General features: G+C 33.4%; 2 protein-coding genes across 2 annotated transcripts; one reads left to right on the top strand and one right to left on the bottom strand.

The window, feature by feature from the left end:
• Nucleotides 1–9,289: 9,289 nt before the first annotated feature.
• LOC126816593 (uncharacterized protein C18orf19 homolog A) lies at nt 9,290–13,564 on the bottom strand. The gene is made up of 3 exons (XM_050543280.2): nt 13,243–13,564; nt 12,230–12,602; nt 9,290–11,492 (listed from the first exon to the last, which is right to left on the bottom strand). The coding sequence occupies exons 1-3, from the start codon at nt 13,367–13,369 to the stop codon at nt 11,147–11,149; spliced, it is 846 nt and encodes a 281-aa protein (XP_050399237.2). The 5' UTR covers nt 13,370–13,564; the 3' UTR covers nt 9,290–11,146.
• Nucleotides 13,565–13,624: 60 nt separating this feature from the next.
• LOC126816561 (mRNA cap guanine-N7 methyltransferase) lies at nt 13,625–25,164 on the top strand. The gene is made up of 11 exons (XM_050543226.2): nt 13,625–13,751; nt 15,617–15,714; nt 16,162–16,303; nt 19,144–19,272; nt 19,684–19,808; nt 20,540–20,721; nt 21,619–21,789; nt 22,005–22,122; nt 22,789–22,929; nt 23,253–23,286; nt 24,136–25,164. The coding sequence occupies exons 1-11, from the start codon at nt 13,742–13,744 to the stop codon at nt 24,273–24,275; spliced, it is 1,290 nt and encodes a 429-aa protein (XP_050399183.2). The 5' UTR covers nt 13,625–13,741; the 3' UTR covers nt 24,276–25,164.
• The last annotated feature ends 126 nt before the right edge of the window (nt 25,165–25,290 follow it).

Raw genomic sequence — 25,290 nt, 5'->3', positions numbered from 1 at the left:
CCCATTTTTTAAGGTTTTACAACTGTGGGGCCAAGATAGGTGGGGGGTTCCGCGTGGGTCTTCCATCTCCCCCACCCCCACCCCCGGGTTTGCGAAAATTTTGAAATTTTGACCCCCATAATGCCCCCGCACATTAAAGATTTTTAGCTTTATTGGGGGGAGGGGGGCAAAAATTTTGTCTTAAAAATGGCATGTCTTTATCTCTCTTTCTGTAAACGAGATTTGTTCATGACTGCTTAATTTAACGATTGCTTACACTAATAGTCCTGGTCTTCCACTGTACCACTTGATGCCTCGGCCATTCTTTCTCCTTTCAAAAACACTTAGAAATAAAACTATCAAAAGCTAGAATATATAACACAATATAATTCATAAATGTGTATCATACAACGTATTTAACTCTGTCCAGAAGATTCCCGTGTATGGTACAGTGCTAAGTTGCAATATTATTTGAAATTTGATCAAAAATGTGAGAGGTTTTAATATAGGGCCCGATATACCACCAGTAAAAGCATGACACCAGTATCGGTTCCACCAAAACCAAACTAAATGATGATGGAAATTTCTCATTTGTGTGCGATATACATATAGTGGAAATATTACCTAACATATTCCCACCCCAACCACAAAAAAAAACAACAAATGACAAAAAGGAAAAGAAACTTACCGCAGGACCAACAGAAAAATGCGTAAATTCTTTTAAACTTATTGTTGGATAACATGCTAAATCTGGTACTTCATATTTACTTTTATTATTGTGGGTAAAGTCAATTAATCTAGAATAAATCAAAAAATAGGATTCCGGTTCAATAAGTAAAGGGTATCACTTTGCATAAATCGATTAGAATTATTCATTGAAATAATATTAAAAATAAATTATGTTCAACTCGCTATATCTAACATAATTCATTAGAATTTTCAGGGAATAATCTATCGTGAGCTATATATTTTACAAGTATTATACTGCCTATATATTGATATTAAATTAATGTACATAGGAAAATAATTTCTTTGGAAAATAATATGCTCCTAGTGAAAGGCCATATTTAAAAAATATTTAATAAAATAAAATAAATTCAATTAACAAAAAAGTATAAGAATTAATAGAAATATAAATAAATAATGTGCATATTTATAATGCGCTGTATCCACAAACTAAGTTTATGCTCAAAGCACGACACAATAAAGATAAAACAATGAAAAAAATAAATAATAAAAAATCAATAGAATTAAATTAAACTTTTAAATAAAGCATAAACTTCTTAATGACCGATTTAAAAATACTTAGACACTAGATAAAGTAGTTGAATTAATTTTCAAGCATTTCTGTTTTCTATTACTGGATTTTGATAACAATATATGCGAACCATGAAAATAATTATCATCATTAACAATGTAATCAAGATGCGACGAAATAACGGCTGATTAGTTCAATGTTAAGAGTCCATTTCGTGACAGTGATAACTGATAATGCAACATTTCTAGAGCATTAAGGGGGTGGGGGAGGTTATTCTCAATCGTCAAAATCATAAAGGTAGTCTGACCGCCATTAATATTAGTGGCCTGCCTTCAAAGCGGCCATTAAATATTTTTTAAATATATACAGACCTTATGATACAGCGTGCACGCGCCACCTCACACCACCCTTTTAGAAGAAAGCTCCCCTGTAGATCACATCGTCTCTACTGGAAAATATTCTACTAGATAAAAAACCAGCGGCTGAAATTCAGGATACGCCCACATTTTGCAAGAGATGAATAGAGAACAAGCTAAACAAAAAGCAATTTTTCGTACAATCAGGGGCCATAATTCAGGAAGTTACGATCCGATATGCGCAAATATCGATAGGAACCAAGATCTTTGGGTCATAAACTTATATTTCAAGTTTCATCAAAATCAGAAGAAAATTGTCCACAACCTTGATATATATCATATTTTTACGTTATTTGAGTACGAGGGGTGGCCATTTTGTCTGTCAGTTTTGGTCCGATTTTCACGAAATTCGAACTCAACCAACCTTAGGGTGTAAAGGTGATATATTCAAACGTTTTTTTTTAAATCGGATAATAATTGTGACCTCTAGATGGACCGCAAGCTAAAAACGCGATTTTTCGTACAATCAGGAGCCATAATTCAGGAAGTTACAATCCGATATGCGCGAATATCGAAAGGAACCAAGATCTGCAGGTTTTTAACTTTTATTAAGTTTCATCAAAATCAGAAGAAAATTGTGACCTCTAAAGGGCGTATAATAAGTCTATTATCCTAACGATTAAGTCTCTTTTAAATATATTCCGAAACAATCCTTTGTTACCACACCGGACTTGAAACTTGTCGATTGTTATCTCTGCCATCGACGTCCGTGATCAACAGTAGGAAGAGAGGGAGGGGGGGGGGGTAACGTCCACTAGACACAAACTCGGTCATTTCGGGACTAACCATGGTTCAATTTTATTTCATTAATTCAGTTGCGCGTAGGGGTCTTTAGCAGTGGCAGGAAACCGGAGGACCGGGAGAAAACCCACGAGGTTGGACAGGCGACCCTACTCCTTGTCGCGTACAACCGGGGAATGGAAACCACGCCAGTTGACTCAATGACAGACCTTACGATACAACTCACACGCGCTTACCATTCGGCCACCCCCTCCCTTTTAGAAGAAAGCTCCTAGCTGTAAATCACATCGTCTGTAAAATATTCGACCACATAAAAAAAAGTCTATTATCCTAACGATTAAGTCTCCTTTAAATATATTCCGAAAAAATCCTATGCTACCACACTGGACATGAAACGTGTCGATGGTTATCTCAGCCATTGACGGGATTCACAGTAGACTCGTAAAGGGTCAATGTTCTGTGAGCACGTCCACCGTATGGCCTCTATGATTAAATACACGTCGACCTCAATCTCTAGCCTAGTTCAGACTATTACTCTGACATGACATTTATTTAAAATCAAATTAACTCATTATTGAAAGTACAGCAGATGAGTGAAGGAATCCCTGTTCAACCTGAACTTCAGAGCAGTCAAGATAGGACAAGTTAAGGATAAAGGAGAAAATATAAGCACCGTAGGTTATAATTAATATATTTGTGTTAATATATTTCTTACATCGAACATAAATTCTAAATTAATAGGTCATAGAATACGTTTCTTTTGGCTTCTCTAATTTACCAATTCTATAGAAAGCAATATAAGAGAATAATCTTACCTGATCATGTTTATTGGTGCCATATTGAAATTTCCCACCACGACGCATTCTATTGATAACGTTTATGTATGTATAACTTCAGGAGATTGTGTATATGCTTCTAAATATAATAAAAAGTGTCGACTTAATTTAATGTGTTTGTAAATTTATGTAATTTATTCAGATTAAAAGTTCATCGATCTAGCTATAATATCTAATAATAACCCATGGTGGGTGAATGGTAAACCGGTAAAGGGCCTTCAACGTGTTCTACGTCTCACTTATAAAAAACAAACAAACAACGTACCTTTAAACCCGGTCTTATCCACAATGGTTTATATTTATGATAATCATGGTGACCTTTATTATCTTCATAAACAAGCCTATTTAACTTGTGATGTAAACCTGGGGTTCGTGATATCGTGTTTGATGACACAAATAATGTGTAAATGGTGCGTATATTCGCCAGCGTCAGGATATTTTTTTCCCAAAACCATTGGCTAAAAATTTCAGCCACTATCGGGTTCACAAGGCTTTCTGTACAGGGGCATAACTCTGGAACGGATGTCATGTAATGGTTTGGGGGTTGTGTAATGTTATCAATATTGACTTTATAATGTTGCAAAGTTTTGCCAGACAACTTTCATTATATAGTTTCAGATTTAAAAAGATAGGTTGCCAGGCAACAAAACATACGCCCACAGCAGCTACATCGTCCGAGCGGTCAACAAGGGTTGTCGCATATATATTCCTTTGTAGGTAATTGTGGGTCTTTACAAGACAATTCCATACAGTTCAGATTATAAATTTTGTCGTTTGAGGGTTTACAAGGTTCTACAAACTGAAACAAGGGTCTCAACTCTGGAAGTAATCTACAGATATTGTTGAAATTTGACAGGCTTTTTCGTTTTACTAATTTAAATAATGCATATAAATTTCATACAGATCACATGATCATTTTTGTCATTCAAACGTTCACAATCGCCATAACTCTAGAAATTATTGACGGAAATTGCTGAAATTCAATAGACCTGTTTAACAAATTTAAATGATGCAAATAAATTTCATACATATCGGATGATAACTTTCATCAATCAAGCATTAACAAGGTTTAACAAAGTGAAACAAAGGCAATAACTCTAGCAGTAATTATTGTAAATAGCTGAAATTCAATAGACTTTTTCTTTTCACTAGTTTAAATCATGCATATAAATTTCACAAAGATCGGGTGATAACTTTGGCGTTAAAGCATTCACAAGGATCAATAAAGAGAAACAAGGGCCATAACTCTAGACGTAATAAACGGAAATTGCTGAAATTCAATAGGCTAAAAATTTCAGCCACTATCGGGTTCACAAGGCTTTCTGTACAGGGGCATAACTCTGGAACGGATGTCATGTAATGGTTTGGGGGTTGTGTAATGTTATCAATATTGACTTTATAATGTTGCAAAGTTTTGCCAGACAACTTTCATTATATAGTTTCAGATTTAAAAAGATAGGTTGCCAGGCAACAAAACATACGCCCACAGCAGCTAAATCGTCCGAGCGGTCAACAAGGGTTGTCGCATATATATTCCTTTGTAGGTAATTGTGGGTCTTTACAAGACAATTCCATACAGATCAGATTATAAATTTTGTCGTTTGAGGGTTTACAAGGTTCTACAAACTGAAACAAGGGTCTCAACTCTGGAAGTAATCTACAGATATTGTTGAAATTTGACAGGCTTTTTCGTTTTACTAATTTAAATAATGCATATAAATTTCATACAGATCACATGATCATTTTTGTCATTCAAACGTTCACAATCGCCATAACTCTAGAAATTATTGACGGAAATTGCTGAAATTCAATAGACCTGTTTAACAAATTTAAATGATGCAAATATATTTCATACATATCGGATGATAACTTTCATCAATCAAGCATTAACAAGGTTTAACAAAGTGAAACAAAGGCAATAACTCTAGCAGTAATTATTGTAAATAGCTGAAATTCAATAGACTTTTTCTTTTCACTAGTTTAAATCATGCATATAAATTTCACAAAGATCGGGTGATAACTTTGGCGTTAAAGCATTCACAAGGATCAATAAAGAGAAACAAGGGCCATAACTCTAGACGTAATAAACGGAAATTGCTGAAATTCAATAGGATTCTTCGTTTCAGTATTCTAAATAATGCATATAATTTTCAGAAAGATCGAATGATAACTTTTGATGTTTGAGCGTTCACAAGGATCAATAAAGTGAAACAAGGGACATAACCCGAGATGTAATAAACGGAAACAGCTGAAATTCAATAGGCTTCTTCGTTTCAGTCATCTAAATAATGCATATAAATTTCAGAAAGATCGCCCTAAGGGCAGCACATGTTTTATGTTGCTCTGTGTTTTTGCTAATTATTGTTGTGAACAAGGATTTGGATTTATGTGTTTTTTGGACTGGTGCTGTATCACGGTACAAGAAACAACTTTCGCGAAAAAAATTCAGAAAAAGATTAATTCATACGGTAGTTTTGGTAACTTTTATTATTCATATTCACTTTATTGTGAAATAAAATTCTTCATGGATCAAGATTTGCTACAGTGACATGATATACTCGTCAACACAACCATTGTTCTTGTCAAGTCAATTAAGACCGAGGGGATGTAGAGCTGGCAAGAATAAATAAAGATCAATTAAGACAGTCATTAGTGAAAGAGTTCCTATTGTCAAGACCAACCAAAGTGTTAATTTTGATAACTTAATTGATCTGACCCTAAGTGCTCCAACAAAGAAAGTGAAAAATGAGAAAAATTCTGAAAAGTTTAGTTTATGTATATTGAATACCAGGTCTGTCCGAAATAAAACTGATGCACTGAATGAATATGTTGTTGATAATGATGTGGATTTATTTATTGCAACTGAGTCGTGGATTCGCAATGAAGACACAGTTATCATCAACAAATTAGTTCCTACCAACTTTGACTCAATATTTGAAAATAGAAAACATTCTAAAGGAGGTGGAATTGCTTGTCTCTTCAAAAAGTCTGTAAAAGTTTCCCGAGTAAGTACAAAAAACATATTTTCAACTTTTGAAATACTACAATTAAACCTACTCCTTGCCAAGAATCATGTAAGAATAGTGTCAATATATCGGCCTCCTTCAACAAGTGTTGTGGATTTCCTGACAGAATTTACTGAACTACTCAATAATCTGAATACTGGACCTGGACATTTACTAATTCTTGGAGATTTCAATCTTCATGTTCATAAAGCCAATGATTCGAACATTAAGAAATTTTTACTATTGTTAGACGCATTTAGTTTAAAACAGCATGTGGATGTGCCAACCCATAGACATAATCATATTCTTGATCTCGTGATAACGAGAGAACATGATTCCATTATTCAAGCATGTGATGTTGTTGATCATCAGATATCTGATCACTACAGTTTATTCTGCCATCTTTCATTTCCTAAACCTGAACCAATAAAGAGGACAATAAGTTTCAGAAAAACAAAAAACATTTCTATTGATAAATTTAGAAGTGATATTAATAATTCATTACTTCTGAGTACCATTGCCACCAAGCCGGATACCCACCAACAAGTGGATGTTTATAATGACGTTCTTTCCAAAATACTGGAAAAACATGCTCCACTGAAAACAAAAGAAATCATTATTCGGCCTAATAAACAATGGTACACTGACGAAATACGTGATCATAAGGTTAAACGCAGGAAGGCCGAGAAAACATGGAGAAAACCCAATCTGGAAATTCACAGACAAATTTACAATAAGGCTCGAACTACCACTAATAATTTAATTGACTTGGCTAAACGATCCTTCACTAAGGACTGCCTGGTATCAAACAAGCATAATCCACGTGAAGTCTACAAAATTACAAACATTCTGCTAAAACCAAGAGAAGTAAAGGTTCTGCCATCGGTTCAAAATGATGCTAGCCTATCAGATCAATTTTCTGAATTTTTCTACGACAAAGTCTCTACCATTCGACAAGGACTCAGTGTAAATAAACCAACAAACATATTCAATGAGAAAAAGTTTGAAGGTTGCACGCTTGAGAGCTTTTGTCTAGCAACAGAAGACGAGATAAGAGAAACAATTCAGAGATCAGCCTCAAAATCATGTTCCCTCGATCCTCTGCCAACATGGATACTACTCTGCCAACACGTCTTTAGTAGGCGCAGAAGTTTGTGAAACGCTTAAAACAGCCCATGTGACACCCCTCATTAAAAAATCAACCATTGATCCTAATGTGCTAAAAAATTATCGACCTGTGTCGAATTTATCTTTCATTTCGAAAATTATAGAAAAAATTGTCCTTAATCGTTTTAAATATCATTTGTGTGAAAACAATCTCCAAGAAAAATTTCAATCAGCATACAAAAAACGGCACAGTACGGAATCCGCCTTACTTCGTGTTCACAATGATATCGTATGTAGCTTGGATCAGAAGAAACCAGTGTCGCTAGTTTTATTGGACTTGAGTGCGGCATTTGATACGATAGATGAATCAATCTTACTCGGGAGACTTGAAACTCGATATGGTATATCCGGAGATGCACTGAAGTGGTTTGAGTCCTATCTGAGTGGAAGACAGCAGAGTATTGTTATTGACGCATGTCAATCAATGCCTAAAGTCCTTGACTTTGGTGTTCCCCAGGGATCCGTATTGGGACCGATTTTGTTCACAGCATACACTGCACCAATTGGAGATATCATCCGTGAGATGGGTCTTAATTACCACCTCTATGCGGATGATACCCAGTTATATGTTGAACTTGATCCTTCACCAGATACCACTACATCAGAACTGGAAGCATGCATTGAACGAATTAGAATGTGGATGCACTGCAATTTTCTGAAATTGAACGATGACAAGACAGAAAATATAATAATCGGGAATGAAAAGAACATTGACATCAACCATGTGACTATTGGAAGCACAGCAATAACCCCATCCAACTGTGTCAGAAATCTTGGTGTGTTCTTTGACTCGTCCTTAGATATGAAAACCGATGTATCAAGACTGTGCAAAAAGGCGAACTTTCACCTGTATAACATTGGCAAAATTCGATCCTATATTGACCTTGATGCCACTAAAATGTTAATAAACGCTTTTGTTATGTCATCTTTAGATTATTGTACTTCATTATTGTATTCTCTTCCTAAAACTCTTGTAAGTCAGCTACAAAAAATCCAGAATAAAGCAGCTCGAATTGTAGCTCTCACGAAAGCATCTGATCATATTACACCTGTTCTAAAACAGTTACATTGGCTACCGGTTAATCAACGCATCATTTTCAAAATTAACACAATCACTTTCAACTGTTTAAACGATCCTTTGGCACCATCCTATTTATCCGATTTGATTAAACAATATGTACCTTCTCGTTCCTTACGTTCATCTCATAAAAACCAACTTGTATGCCCAGTACAGAAGTCAAAATTTGGTGAGAGAGCTTTTGCGTACGCAGCACCAAAAGAGTGGAACAAATTGCCTCTGGAAGTCCAAAATAGTCCAAACTTAGCTATGTTTAAACGAAGTTTAAAAACCCTGTTTTTTACCCAAACTCTTAAACAATAATTTAAATGCTTCACTTTCCATTTGTATATTGTAACTATTCCTTTGTATTCTTTTGTTTATTTGTATATACATGTATGCTTGTTTTTGTTTTTTATAATCATATCTACATTGTAAAGCGCCACAGAGCAGTCGGACTGACTGAATGTTCAGCGCTATAGAAAACGATTATTATTATTATTATTATTATGATAACTTTGGACGTTAGAGCGTTCACAAGGATCAATAAAGTGAAACAAGGGCCATAACTCTAGACGTAATAAACAGAAATTGGTGAAATTCAATAGGCTTCTTCGTTTCACTAATCTAAATAATGCATATAAATTTCACAAAGATTGGGTGATAACTTTTGGCGTTGGAGTGTTCACAAGATTCAATAAAGTGAAACAAGGGCCATAACTCTAGACGTAATAAACGGAAATTGCTGAAATTCAATAGGCTTCTTCGTTTCACTAATTTAAATCAAGCATATAAATTTCACAAGAAATTGTGGACGATGGCGGACGGACGGGAGCAACGGCAATATACGTCCACATTTCAATATGATTCTTTCTTTGACTTCGTTACTATACACAAACTAGGTCATTTTAGGACTAACATATTGTTCAAATTTATTTCAATAATTGGCTTGTATGTATAAGTTTTTAGCAGTGGGAGGAAACCGGATGACCTGGAGAAATCTCATGAGGTTGGACAGGCGCCCCCTACTCCTTGTCACATACAAGCGGGGAATCGAAAATATGACAAAATTTGTCATGTTCTATGCAATGCGTCTATGATAGAACGTGAGAGTTGCACTAATTTCAATATAAAAATAGTAAATATAAAAAATGATCAATGTATTAATTTTCTTTAAATCAACATTCTTGATATCAACTAGAATTTCATTTCATAGTGCACTTTTTATTAGTGTTCAAATTTCATTTATACTTATTAAATTTTACAATTTCACAATATTTATTTTATTTTTCTTAAAATTAAACAAGCAATATATAAGAAAACAATGGCACACTTTAATCATGCGTAGAATCCAAGCCTGCTAATAATTCTATGAATCATTCACATCACAATCTTTTTATAAAATGCTATTTAATTCCACCATACAACATTTGTTCATGATCAAAAATTTATTCAACAATCAACACATATGGCTTTAACAGACTTCAACAAAATACTAAAAAGATATAAATAATTCTCTGTTAAAACTATAACATGATTCAATCATATATATGATTATAGATGATTATCATGCACTCCGGCATTTATTAAGGTTCCAAATTTTTAGAATCTGTTAAAACAAATTATCACCATTTATTCTCCAGACAAATTTGGCTATGGTTAGCAAGAGAAGAATCAAGTTCAGTATCTCATGAAGACAATTTCGAGATAGTCCTACATTTCTTCTTTGAGTCAGCTGACTGATGCTCAGGTGAAACTGGGTGGTTGGACCACAGTCCAACTATGGCTAGATTATGCTCCTTTATTATTTCAGATTGATTTAACATTCCTTGTGTGTCACTAGTAACAGTGTCAAAAGCCATCTTCAATTTTGTCTAATATATGGAATTATCAATAAATAACCTGTACTAGAAATAAAATACTGTTTTTGCTATAACCAATATAATTAATCTGTAATACTGTAGGCCACACAGAAAAAAATATTCTGGTTCTCAGACAATCCTTTGTACAAAATTGATCAGGAGGGCGGTTTTTGTTTCTTTTGTTTTTATTTTGTCAAAATCTAGATCAGGCTAGTTTTTCATTTTTAAGAAACACACAAAATTATAAATTCTAAAATATTTATTTTACTCTTAAGAAAAAAACCAACAAAAAATAAGATTTTGAAATAAAGGCAGAATAATTCTGTGACTTCATCTAGATTAACTCTTGGGAAAATTTTCTCAAATCTGCCGGTTTTTGATTTGACGACATTACTGGTATCAATGCCGTACTTTGCTGGCAATTTAAATCAAAGTCTGCGTCCCCAATCTCCCCACTAGGAATAGTTATCAGTTATAGTTCTCGAGTTAAATAAACTTAGGCATTTTGACTGTAAAAATTGACAGCAAAATGTTGCCAATAACAATCGATTATCCAGTGTCGTTCGTGACTGTCAATAGTGTTTGCCATACTTGATAGCCGAGTCTAGTGTTCAGTTCCTCTTTTCAAGAAACACTTGATAGAGTTACTTCCCTTGATATTGGAAATAGATAACTTTATTATTTTTAAAATAAAAAAAAACATGTGACACGGCCCATTTTTGATGACGTGACGGTATCTGAGAACCATAATATTTTTTGTGCGGCCCTATTAAGTATTCCTAGAACATAATATATATAGTTTTTACTATAGTATAATATTAAAAGCTATCGTTTTAACTGATTTCTTTTTGCTCTGGCGGCTTTTATATAGTCGTTTATTCTTTCTTTTCTGGTAGCATTAATTTTGTCCCTATTTTCTTGAAGTTTTGACTTGCCATCTTCATACAGACTTCGTAAAGAATCCTCCTCAGGAACATTTATTTTGCCAGTTTTCTTAAAGTAACGGATGACTAAATTGGTACCACCCAGTGTAACAGTATATCTAACTGGTGTAGCTAGTTTATACATGAGGTAAGCCAAGGCAATATTTCCTAATCCACCAGCTTTAAATGGTTTCATAATGGTCTCACTGAATCCTAGTTGTTCTAACAAGGGGATGATATCAAAACCACTGCAAAAATAAATGATAAATGATTATAATATTTTAGAACTAGAAAATTTGTGATGTTATCTAAAAACAAAGGTTTGTCAAGCAACACATACATTTATATACCCAACAGCAGCATTTTGAAGTTTTTTTATTTAAAGTTTGATTTTTTGGAGTCAGGGCACTCTGGGGGGGGGGGGGGTGCTGGCCATAACTCTGTCAGTAATTATCGGAAATCAATAGACTTCTTCATCTCATGACCTTAAACACTGTGTATAAATTTAAAGTCAATTGGGTATTAACTTTAGTCTCTACAGCTTACCCTAAGCAGAAAATGCTCATCTTCGAACTCCATCGAAGCATTCACCTAATAAACACTTACACCAAGTTTGAACATTCTAGCTCAATTAGAAGGAGAGTTATTGTGATGGACAGACAGACGGACGGACAGACAGACCCATTTTAATAGTCTGCTGCTTTGTTCAAAAGGCGGTGGACAATTAAATTGAAGAGGTCAGTAGATACTAGGAATGTTCTTACACATTATCAGTTTTAAAATATAATTTTTTAGGAAGACACACTTACAGTTTCTTAATTTTGCCCCAATCCATTCATAAAATTTTGCTTATTGTAAGCACTTATCTCATTGTTAAGATTAAATCACCCCAGGACTCCAGGCATTAGTTCTCCTGGCAAACTCTAGTTTCATAATGGCTCCTCTCCCCATCTATTTTACAATGTAAGACACATTTGATACTTACTAAGCAGCAGCACTATAAAAACAACCAAACCAAACTGTTGATGTAGCTAAATGAACTCCTACTAAAACTTTACCATGTTCCTTATAAGCTCTTTTGAACCTCTGAAATATTGTCATGTTTTTCTCTGTGTTTAAGTTATCATTTTTGTCCTTATCACTAACATCATCTTTACTACTGGAATAATGCCTGGCCCGAATTTCACTAACATCATGTGTACTACTCGATGAATACCTGTATGTTAATCCAGGATAATAACAACAAGTGGATACTACTGGTAAACAACTTTTATTTCTAGTTTTACTTAGTTCGATTCTTGTTATTTTTTTAGAAGCTATATAGGTAAGGTTTCTGTTGTGGATTAAATGGAAGTTATCTGAAATATAAAAGTAAAAGTAGGCTGTAATTAATATAATTTTTCTGACCAGATTACAGTAGTACCAGAAACATGTCTTGCATACATGTACTTGTCTTTACACAATTTCTTCTTTGATCTTTTGTCAACAGGAACTGGTACCTGGTAGTCTTCTTTGCTTATTCTTCTTTAAGTGACGTCAATTTTAGTATGGTCGACATGAAACTTGGCATGTTTGTCCTTTGGGCAATTGCTTGATTGATGTACATTGATTATTGACATCAAAATTCTAAAATTGCAGTTTTAGCTTAGGTAGATCATATGACATTGTGAATCACGACAGTGAGTTTTAGGATTGGAAACTCGACATAGGGTCGAGAGTTTAGGTATTTTATCGAACACTGTCGATTGCCAAAATATAGGCTACCGTTGGCAGGAATATCAATGCCTCTTTAACAGTTGACAAGTTGACTTTACTTCTGTGTGTGTGGATGAATTAACTTTAATTATTTTTGAAACCAGATCAATAAGTGGACGAATTCAATTATTCATAATCATAAAAATTGACATAAAAATAGGGCTAGACAAGGGGTCAAAATATTTGGAATTCCATAGCTTTTTAGAAATATAAAGTAATTGAATAGATCTACTATATACACACTTTTAAAAGCAGCTCTGCATGTCTTTGGTAAATAAGTCAATTCACTGACTCTTTCTTTCAATGTGAATAGCCCAGAAAGTTGAGCTTGTCTAGTAATGACAGTTGCAAAGTTCATAGCTTTTGCCATGATTGACTAAATATTTTTATACCAATTACAAGAAAAAACTGATGTAATAGATAGTGGAACACAAAACGTCGACGTTAGTCGTAAATTGTCAACGTGACTTTCATCACATTTTAATTCACGTTCGCCATGCTGCACTGTCGTAAACTGGAGGACAATTACGACAAACAAATACTGATTCTAGGTGACAAGTACTCTTCAACGTTTCTTTTATTTTAAATTTAGTGAATTTTGTCTTTCTGTTTGGAAAAAGAGAACACGAATATATATATACATGTATATAATTTCGTCTCAGCGCCTCCCGGAAATAGAAAATAACGACAGCCATTAGCCTATATAGATTATTACTTCCTGTATAAACAAACCTTACAAAGCATGGATACTGGTAAAATACCTAATTTATCCAAATAAACCTAATAAATAGTACATTAATATGTCAAAAGTTAAAGGCAGTAAATAGAAGACTATCTTTTCATACAGACAATACAGTTTTGGTAAAAACAATGTCAGGAAGATAAGAAGTATTTTCAATGAACTTTGCCTATTTTTATTAAATGGTGGATTTTTTGGGATGTTCTATTCAGTGCTTCCCAACCTTTTGTTGGTTGCGACCCCATTTCGTAAACCATCATTTGATTACTATCTCTCGAAGAACATTATCATTATTTACACTTTTACTTAAAAAAATTGAGGAAAGACGATTGGCAATGTGGCAAGATTTGCATAGATCAAAGATTTATATGCGTTTCATAAAATTATCGAAGTGGATATTTAACCGTATACGGCAAAGTATCTTCTTCCGCTATTTTACCGTACATCGTTTCTGATTCAAAATGGCGGAAAGTACAGATATATTCCGCCATTTTGGTAACTGGTCTTTCAAGTTCGGCGCAGAAGCACAAATTTTACGGGAAAAACATAAACCACTGACAGTCTTAGTACTTAATTAAAAAGCTAAATCCGCAAAAATGCGCCCTCGACCAAAATAGAATAATATTCTAAATGCTTTTCTACAATTTACATTTATTATCTTATTTTCTTTTAAAAATAATTCTCCAGTTTCTACCATAGAAATTCAAGTATGGCTATTTCGTTCCTTTATAAGAAACGGAAAAAGAAGTAATGTTAGACAAAAAACAAATAGAAGTGTTGGGTTATGTTTGGGTTTGGGTTATGGGTTAATGTCAGACGTATCGTATCAGAGAACTGCACATGTTAAACGGAAGTGAACGGCAAAATAGTAAATAAAGTAAAGTGCTGTATACGGTTAAATATCCACTGCCTAAAATTATAGCATTTTTTAAAAAATCACAGAGCAGCCCACTATTCCCTCTTTTTTTAAAATAGAAATTTTGTAGACAGAGAGAAATGGGGTTTAAAGCCCACTCGACACAGACTAGATCATTTCGGGACTAACATGGTTTAATTTTATTTCAATGATTTGCTTGCGTGAGGGGTCTTTAGCAGTGGGAGGAAACCCACGAGGTTGGACAGCCAACCCCACTCCTTGCCACGTATAACCGGGAATTCGAAACCACGGCAGTTGACTCAATGACAGGTCTTATGACACAGCGCGCACGTGCTAACCATTCAGCCATCCACCCCCCTCAGAAATTTTATACACCTTGATTTTATACACCTTGATATGTACATTATGGCATTGTAAAGTGGTCGTATATTGCCCCTGTCCATCCATTTGTACATGCCTACTCGACTGTCCACAATTTCTTGTGAACGCTAGCACTAGGGTGTTAATAATTACTGCAGTATAGATGGGAAGGTTAATTTTGACTGTAGTGTAAAACTTTTCATAGTAGCTTAGATTGTAATATACAATAGGCATACCAAGCAGGTCACTTTCGGCACCCGATCACCTTCATTAAGGTTAATAAAACCGATTGCAGTAATTTACAAGTTACCTCATGATACTGTTAATCAATATAGTGTGTCTGCTATCATTACATATCTGTTTGGTCCAATTTAGCATGACTTCAGTGTACTGTCTCTTTTCAAGGCAAGTTATGGTTACTATTTCATGAAAAGCTGGTACTACGGCCATTTTCCACAAAGAGATTTTCTCATATATGCCATCTCTAGTTTATACATTTACAGAATATTCTGTTTGACTGACTGAGATCTGAGGTTTAATATGAGCTAATATACCAGAAAAACTCCCAAGTCGATTTTTCATTGGACATAACTACCTGATATGAATAAATTATTGATATATTGTCCATATTATACTTCCAGTAAACAATGACAATGGTGGTGCTACGGTGCTTGAGAATAATGGAAAAACCGATAATATAGATAACACAGAGCAAACAGATTCCACTGTTTCAGTGCAGGTGTGTAGTTACAGTGTATGATACTTTTGTAAATTATAGTGTGAATTGAACAATTTTTATTTAATTTTGTAACAGATATACAAATCCCAATCTCTTTATTAGAAATTCCAGATGGACTGGCAAAGACAACGTATAATCATTTGGATGGGACAAAAAAAACAAGGACCCGTGTACGCATTGGCAGGCATGTAAAAGAACCCTTAACAGTTGAAATTCAAAATAAGACTAAGAGTAGGCCATAGTGCTGCTGTCCGTGCAAAATATCCCCCTGAGCACACTGCATGGCATATGCCTGTCTTCAATAGCCTAGTAGTAGTAGGACATTAAACTCCATTTTTTTTATTGGAAATTCTATGATATTTATAAATACATGATAAAATGAAAACAATAAATATTTTGATTAGGATTTATTGTACCTACATATTTTATATATAATTATTTTGATAGTCTGGAAGTGTAGAGAAAGATTTAACAGGAACTGTAGCCAAACATTATAATGAATTACAAGAAGCTGGTAAAGAATCTCGGACATTCAGTAGAATATATCATTTACGTAACTTCAATAATTGGGTAAAGAGTGTCTTGATAGGTAGGTCATACTTTTCACAATATGTATTGTGCTTTTAGTGCCCGCATTAAAATGTATATAATTATGTGACCTGTGCTCGCAAAATGAGTTGGAATGTGCAATGTCTAATAATATTGATTTTGATCGAAATTGAGATTTTCACAAAAATGAGTCTATAACTATCTATCGACCAAAAAGTTCAAATTAGCAATAAAACATTTTAAGACACCTTTATTTGGACATTTTGTAATAGTACCGTATTCATAAATCTGTCTTTTTTCTTAAAATTCTTAGCGAAATTAGTTATTTTTCTACGCTCACAGTAGGACGACTGTTCAATCCTCTTACATAAGACTTGGTATCGTTATGAAGCTGTTGGAATTTGAAAGGAGGCTGCAGGACATACTCAAAAATAACTTGCTCCACAATATCCATTGGTTATGACGGTTTGCATAGTTATTCAGTGGCTTAAATTTGCCTTGAGAACTATTGCAAATTTTAAGCATGCGCTAAAACTGGCATGGAGATCAACTAATTTTCTATGTAGCATATTTCCTAATAAAGCCCTCAACAAAAATAAAACTACTATTATAAAATATTATTTAGACAGTTATTAAATCAATAACATGGCATAATGTGTCTGCTATCAAATTAAAAATGCATTATGTAAGATTTAGATAAAGAGCTGACAGTTTAAATATAATAGTTTAAAAATAGATAATGAATAAGAAATATATTGCCACTTCAATCAAATTACATTATTCTGAGCGAAGTTATAAATGTTGGAAGTTTTCATAAGAAAAGCCCTGTCTCGATTTCCATAGACAAAGTTTTGATTATCCATTTTTAAATATAATTATTAAATGATGGTCGTGTTTCACTCCATTAATAATTGTGACCATCCAACGTTCTAGAGAGTTGATTATGTACTGCTCATGTGATTAAATGTCTAATTTATAATTTAAATAACATTTGAGGCCTAAAGAAAGATAGGCAAATGTAGCTCTTACATAATGCCTCTTTAAAAGAAATTCACTTACATACTAGCCATTACCGTACCATGTAATTTGTGGATGGTTTCTGACTGGTCATGGCAAATTTATCTAATTTTGGTAAACAGTTTTTAACCGGCCTTAATTTGCTATCCGGTTTTGTAGAACCCTGTACACAGAATTGACATGTATATTTAGAACAAAGGCAATCTTTTTTTAAAACTTTAAAATCGTTTATATTTCATTGTATTATGTTTCTCAGATAACTACATAATTGCTTGATAAATTCCTTGAAATGTCTTGAAATTGTACATAACAGTATTCCATTATTCAAGGGACTATACTCCTAAGATTCTTTTGTTTTTCTTCTTTTCTACTACAACACCAGAAACAAATCATTTGTGCCTAAATCTAAAGATCTATTTTAAAAGGAATATCTTACAAAAAAATGTACACTTTATCCCAAAGGTTACCATTCCATCTGCTGCTGACAGTAAGTGTTCTGGGAGGAACATTTTGGTAGCAATGCAATACTATGAATATCAATGATGTAATGAACAGTGAGGAATATTAAAATACTGGTAACCCAAAAATAGTGCTATTGTAAACATACATATATTTAGTTTGCATTTAGAAACAGCTCTGAAACAAATCAAAAACTAGAACTGTGATGACATGTTTCACCAGCGCCCGCATCCTATAGGGGATTTCACTCTCCGTACTACTGATATGGTTTAACAGATTCTCGTACATGCTAAAAAAATGGGCGCGAAATAGCCATTTATCAATGCATATTGAAGTGTGAAAACCTTACAAAGTGGCTAATGATAACTCAGCCATCTCTTCTTGGCAATAGATAAAGTTGGAGTTTATTTTGTGATATCTGCCTGATTGTATATTTGCATACAATTCAACTATTTCTTAGCAAAGGACAAAGTTAAACATACATTATGCAAGAGCTAAATCTGCCTATTGCAGGTCTTTCTTTAAGCCTGAAACGTTATCTAAATTATTATTTAACTTGCTTTTTCTCAAAACTTACTTTCCTGACCTGGACATCTTCGGACGGACACAGCTCAGTCAACTTTTGCCTGATTTGAACCAAACATACTTCATTTTGAAGATATTGAAATGGAGAATGTGAAAATAACAATAACTAATTTTTCAAAATTTCCTCATTATGACTCATTTTGCCAACACGGGTCACATACATCATGTTATTTACGGTGGCCATTATAGTATAGATAATGATGAAGTTGTTTAATATATTATCATGTTATTTAAGTTGGTCATTTTAATAGATTATGAAAAAAATTTTTTTTATACGTGTATATTATGCAGAGGCGCCGGAGCGGTGCGAAGGCCAGAGTACCAAGAGATGGATGGGGGGTGGGGGTGTCTGTCCCCCCCGGTCTCTAGATAACTTTGAAATTTGTTCATTCCGAGAACGCTGTTTAGAGCGCCTCTAGCATTTCAAATTCCAACGTAAAACCCTTTAAAATACATGATAATGAAAGAGACAAAAGCCTGATTATTCACAATTTTTGTATCATGAACAATTCATCTCATAAACTCGATTAACCACTTATAGACATCTGGCCAAGGCATGCACTGATAGCTGATAATGAGAGCAATTACATATCTATCATTTAGAAATGAATAGACTAGTAAAAAGGTTGAAAACTTTCATCATTAGGGCATGGATATACATGTATACCCCAGAAAAGGACAAGGTACCATTTGTGATCATTTTACTAGGTTTACTTTATCGTGTTAATAAGATGATATTTAAAACAACTTCATCATTATCTATCAAGTAATGATGAAGTTGTTTATATATCAATTTATTTGAAGTTGTTTTTATTACAGGTGATACATTAGATAAGTTACGAGGTAATGATAGACATAAACACCTGACAGTATTAGATCTATGTTCAGGTAAAGGTGGAGATTTATTGAAATGGAGAAAAGGTGGCATAAATAAATTAGTTTGTGCAGGTTTGTTAAATATTGTTACTAAAATATCTTGTCTTATAGATACTAGAGTTACGCCACATCAATATGTTTTTAAATTTGTTGGAATCTAGATAAATACATTTAAACTTTAAAATTTGGAAATGAAAGCTTTTGAACAGCACAACCAAGTACCTTAGGTTTTTAGATAAATCTTTCCCCAAAGAAATAAGGACATTTTTTACAGGTGTTCCTGAAAAACGGAAAACAAAATTGGTGTGGCCTTACTCCTTTCTCCTACTCATAAATCCAATTCATTTGCATACCTCCTTACCTTTTAGGCCAGTCGAAAGAAAATGCATCTTTTTTGCTTATTGATACACAAGATTGAGCTTTCATTTATTTTTATATTCAGGCCCTCTCAAATAATTGTCAATGATACTGAATTTTTATTAGATATTGCGGCTACATCTGTAGAACAATCAGAGGGTAGGTATAATGAAATGGCTGAGAAGTCCAGATATGATAGACATTCTCCAAAAATATTTGAAGCAGAATTCATAGCAGCAGATTGTACAAAGGTAATATCAGTTGATTTCATTCAAAGATATGTGATAATAGTACCGTAATAAATGCACACTACCCTTCTACGTAGTATTATTTACCCAATGTGATTGAACTAGACTATAGTATATTTCAAAATCCCAGAAAAATAGAAATTTGGATGAAGTCAGAATAATACGCCTTAAATTCAACTCAATTAAAGTTACTTGATCAAATATAGTTTGTGTCTATGCCTTTGACAACCAGTTGTTATGCATTTTATTGTATAAGCTTCTGTCCATGAACAAAATAGTAAATGGAACGAAAAGGTACCACTGCCTTAGTGTCTATTATGCAATACTATACCGTTTATGTTGTTATTGTATTGTTATTTTGCTAACCTGGTCGTCCCGTGTTTGGTCATGTGTTTGATCCCTACATTGGCCGAGAAAGTTCATCGGGATTTTCTAGTGTGGTCCCCCCTTTCATTGGTGCAGGACAGATGACCTGGCAAGGGACAACGTATAGTCGTTGAGATGGGACGAAAAACTGAGATCCGTGTACACATTGCTCTGCGCGTAATAGTTCCCTTGGCAGTTTGAATTTGATATAAGAGTAGGCTTTAGCGCCGCTGTCCAGGGTAAATTTCCTTCAGTTCAGACAGTATGGTGTATACCTGTCTTCATTAGTCCAGTCGAAGCATACAGTAGGACTCTAAACCCTATTTTATTATAATTTATTGTTACTTTTTTACTGTACCATTTTTCAGGAGATTTTAAAAGAACGTTTCAAAGATCCATCAATGCTGTTTGATCTCACTTGTTGTCAGTTTTCCTTCCATTATTCATTTGAAAGTCAACCTCAAGCTGAAATGATGTTACGTAATGCTTGTGAATGTTTAAAACCAGGTGGATATTTTATTGGAACAACACCAAATTGTAATGAACTAGTGTAGGTTTTTGATATATATATTTTTTTAAAGATGCATTCCCTTGAAGTTAATTAGGTCCCCTTGTGTGATCTAAAATCTTTTTATTAACTAAATCCCAATTTTATTGACGGTCTGGAAATATGAAATTTTTGACTTAACCAATAAGTGATTAGTAAGCTCAGAATAAATAAAATAAGAAAGAAATTCTTTGTTAATTTTTATTACACTATCTAGTTTCGTCTAATGGACATTGTGACATATATTTACCTTATTTGAAATTTTTGTTTATGTACCATTTGTTAAATTGCAAAATACTGAATCACATTAATAAATGAGGAACATTTTTTGATGACAGTTATTTCCCCTCCATTTATTTTCAAATTTATGCAACCTTGTGAACACGTTCTCAATAAAGAAATTTAAATCTGGGTAGGATTGGGGTATATGGAAGAACCCTATCGGTTTCAATTTTTTCTGACCTTCATTTTTAAACATATTTAGTGGAGTTATCTTTGCATTTCGTCGGTGAAGTGTCAAAAGGGTGTATCTAAGAATTTCTAAAGATTAAGAAATAGAACCTTTTACATTTCAAAATTTCCACAAATCAAGATACAGCATTTGAACACATGATACCCAGAACAGTTCTGGCAGAGAGATACACAGCTTAGACAGAAATGTGCGTATTATTTGGAAGAGTTTAAAAATGCAAAAAAATGTGTGTTTGGCTAATTTCCCAAGATACTCCCTTTTGACACTTCACCGACGATTTGCATTTTTTAAAACCTTTTCATGATTTAAGATTTTCTGGTGGCAAGCATATTACTTAGGAAGCCTGACTGTGTTCTATGTTCAATTTCTACTTTTATAATTGAAATTTATATGAATTGATTAATAAATTATTTATCTCTCTCTTTCAGCAAAAGATTACGAAATAGTGCTGATAATAGTTTTGGTAATGATGTCTATAAAATAACATTCCCGAACACAGATAAGAGTACCTTCCCTTTATTCGGTGCCAAATATGATTTTCATTTGGAGGGTGTTGTAGACTGTCCAGAATTCTTAGTTTATTTTCCTTTATTAGAAAAGTAAGTACTCGTGTTATTGAAAATATCTGTTGATTACTGTATATGGTTTTCTATTCAGAATTATACTTTTAAATCTTAGTACATAACAGATCTTTTAAAATTTAATCAGTGGGAATTGTTGACATTGAGTTTGAATTTAACATGGTAGGTATAGGGTGCCTGACAAGTTCCTGTCTATATTTTCTAAGATGTTTTTATTTAATATTTTTAAACAGATTAGCAGAAAAGTATGGGATGAAATTAATAAAGAAGGTTCCATTTGATGAATTTTACACAGAGAAAATTGAAAGAGGTGATGCCAGAAATTTAATTGGCCGAATGAGTGCTTTAGAGGTTTGCATAAATCATTGTTTAACATTTATTTGAAATAAGTATCAAAAGACACTATTTTTTCTGTATTTTAAAACAAGTCGTGTTATATCAAACTGTCAATACGATTATAAAGATACATTCCCCTGCTGTTCGGTCTACTATTTACATAGTTATCATTTAGAGACGAAATCCAAAATATATTTTTGTTATTGAAAACAACATACCTTAAATGATTTATGATTGGAAATCATATTCTATTTCAAATGTCAAAATACAGCCATAATGAGTAATATGCCACCTTGTAATAGGTGGAGATTATTGTAACATAGACTAACATCAAACTGTTACCTCTAAGAGTCCTTTAATTACTTAGTTTTAGAAGTTGTGGGGTTACTGTAATTTTCCTGGTCATTTGAAATATCATATTATGTTTCAAGGTGCACTAAATGACCTAATTTTCCTCAATAAAACATGTCTTGACCTCGGGGGTCGGGGTGCCTGATTGGTCTGAGATGTGCGCATTAGATGATAAGGTCTGTCATTGAGTCAAGTGCCAGGAAGTAGGGTTGCCTGTCCAACCTAGTGGGTTTTCCTGATGAAATAAAATTGAACCATGTGTTAGTCCTAAAATAACCTAGCCCCCCCCCCCCTCTCTCTCTCTACCCAGTTGTTTATATTGTGTTTTAGCCCTATCCCAATGAAGAAGGTACTGATCTAGTAGGTACAGCAGAAGATGATTATATACATGCCAAAGAGTTTCTATCTTCTTTAGAATCACAAGATAACAGTAGTCATCATCATCATGGTAATAGGAAACCATTAAAAATTGTAAGTATGCAGTAACTATACTATAAAGAGGGTTACTCATGAAAATGCAATTTCCAAACTAGATAAATTCTCATATTATTGAAGATATTGTCAAATTATTTTGTACATGTAATCAATGTAAACAAAGTTATATTGTTTGTGAATCTGGATCAGTATTTAGTATTTGGTGAATGCTCCTCAAAAGAATAAATATGTGATGACCTTTACAAACTGCTTGGATTATTTAGCTGCTGTGGCCATATGTTTTGTTGCCTGGCAACCTGTCTTTTTGAATATTGTTGATTTTAATTTTAATAAAAAAATATATGTTGCATATATTACAGGGAACTTTATCTAAAGCTGAATGGGAAGCTACAAGTAAGTAACATGATTATCTTGCTTAGACCACACCAATTTCAATTTCTGTTCTTCAAGGTCAAAGATGTTTTGTATAAAATTTCAAACTTTTGAACAGCACCACCAAGTACTTTTGGTTTTTAAAAAAGTCTAAGAATTAAACTTTTTACATCAATTGATGTGGCGTTACCTTTGTAGTCTTATGTGCTTTGTAATTAGCTTTTCATTTCTAGATTTGTGTGCATTCTGTAAAATATATCATTTTTGTAGGAAAGCGGTCATTACAACTAATCAAGTGTTATTCAATATGTCTGTAGCTCTGTTTTGCCATTGTGATAGTATAACACCTAGATGTCTTTTTCGCACAATATAACAGAGCCAAATTATAGACAAGCTTCTAGATCAGAAGTGGTTATCAATGAGATCAGATTGAAATAATCGGATTGTAAACATGAAAAATTCAATATGTTAATATGGACTACATTTTGCAGTATTGAGCCTAGGCACACTATCAGTGAATACAATATTCAGGCAAGCATTCTCAACCCATATGCACTATGTTAGTCCCGAAATGACCTAGTTAGTGTCAGGTGGACGTTTCTCTCTCTTATAAATAGATAGTTAATATTAAACTTATTTAAATATAGAAAATAAACAACATTTCATCAAGTTATTCCATTAGTGATTTGCTGGCATGTGAGGAATTGAAACACCAAGACAATTACCAGAATTTATTGTGGAAAGCTGATTGGGCCTCTTTGTAGTATTTGTTTCATTTATTCCTGTCTGCAGATTTAAAGGATTGAACAGAAATTACATATTGTATGTTCTACTAAAAATAATAAATTTGCTTTGTTTCGTTTATTTTAGCTGTGTACTTAGTCTTCATTTTCCAGAAAGATGGTGGAGAAAAAGACATGTCAGAAACTGGCGAAAGCTCAAGCCGTAAACATGCCGCATCTGACAGATCACAGGAACCTGCAGAAAAATCATGCAAAACATCGCCATGATAAGAATCTTTGATATTGTATGTTACTGTGAAATATTCATATCAGTACAGATGCATTTCGTAAATTTTAATGTGTGTGTATGAAGATCAGCTAGTTCGGGAAAGATAAATTTATTTCAAAATTTTCAATTCTGAAGTAAAATGATTTGTATATGGGAGCTCTGAAACATACAATACATTAAAAGAGCATATCGTACTAATATACATGAAATATTTATGTATTATATGTAGAACGTCATTGATAATATTCCATTTATTGCATATTGCCTTATCATGATCATTATTATGTTAAAAATAGCAGTAATCATTAAAACCAATAATCATTTTTTTTAATTTTCTCATAAAAGATATGGTACTCTTAGGAGATGGTCAGATGTTTTGTGTTTCTTAAGCATGGTAATCCAATAATCTCATGACCTTGATATCTCCCAGGTTAACTTTTCATATTGATATTTAATGTCACCTGTCTTTATATATAACTACATGTAACATGATCTTATTGTTGTTTAACAGGAGAGAAATGTTTCATGTCGGTATATCGCATTGTCTTCTTGTATATTATCCTCCAATTAAACGCTTTCCTCATCGGTTATGGAAAGAACACATTAGTTAAATTCAATTCATTGCTTTAATTTGTCCTAAGTCGAAGAGGTTTAGCTCACCAAACCCTTGCCTTGTTATTGTGTATCTTCCTATGTATGTCAAGTTTTAAACTAAAGTTTTCCATTTAAACAAATATTGAATTACAGATGTTCGACTTGAGGGCAGAGCTCCCATAATCAAGTAGATATTTAAAGTAGATGTACCTTATTAATAATTGAAGACAATGAGGTCCTATCTATTCATCCATCCAATTTCTAGAAATAAAAATTACATGAAATTCTGAAAAACAGTTATTTTGATTTCCGTCTTATATGTGTATGTTAACGGTATGGTGCATTAACTGACCAGCTACTAATCGCTTTTCCACCCACTAGTCGCTTTTTATATGCCAACATTCTAAAGTAAATGATCTT

The sequence above is a fragment of the Patella vulgata genome, chromosome 3 (genome assembly GCF_932274485.2).
Source record: "Patella vulgata chromosome 3, xgPatVulg1.2, whole genome shotgun sequence".
Lineage (NCBI taxonomy): Eukaryota > Metazoa > Mollusca > Gastropoda > Patellidae > Patella > Patella vulgata.
Note: the sequence above shows the minus strand (reverse complement) of the source record. Positions and strands in the feature narration are given on the sequence as shown.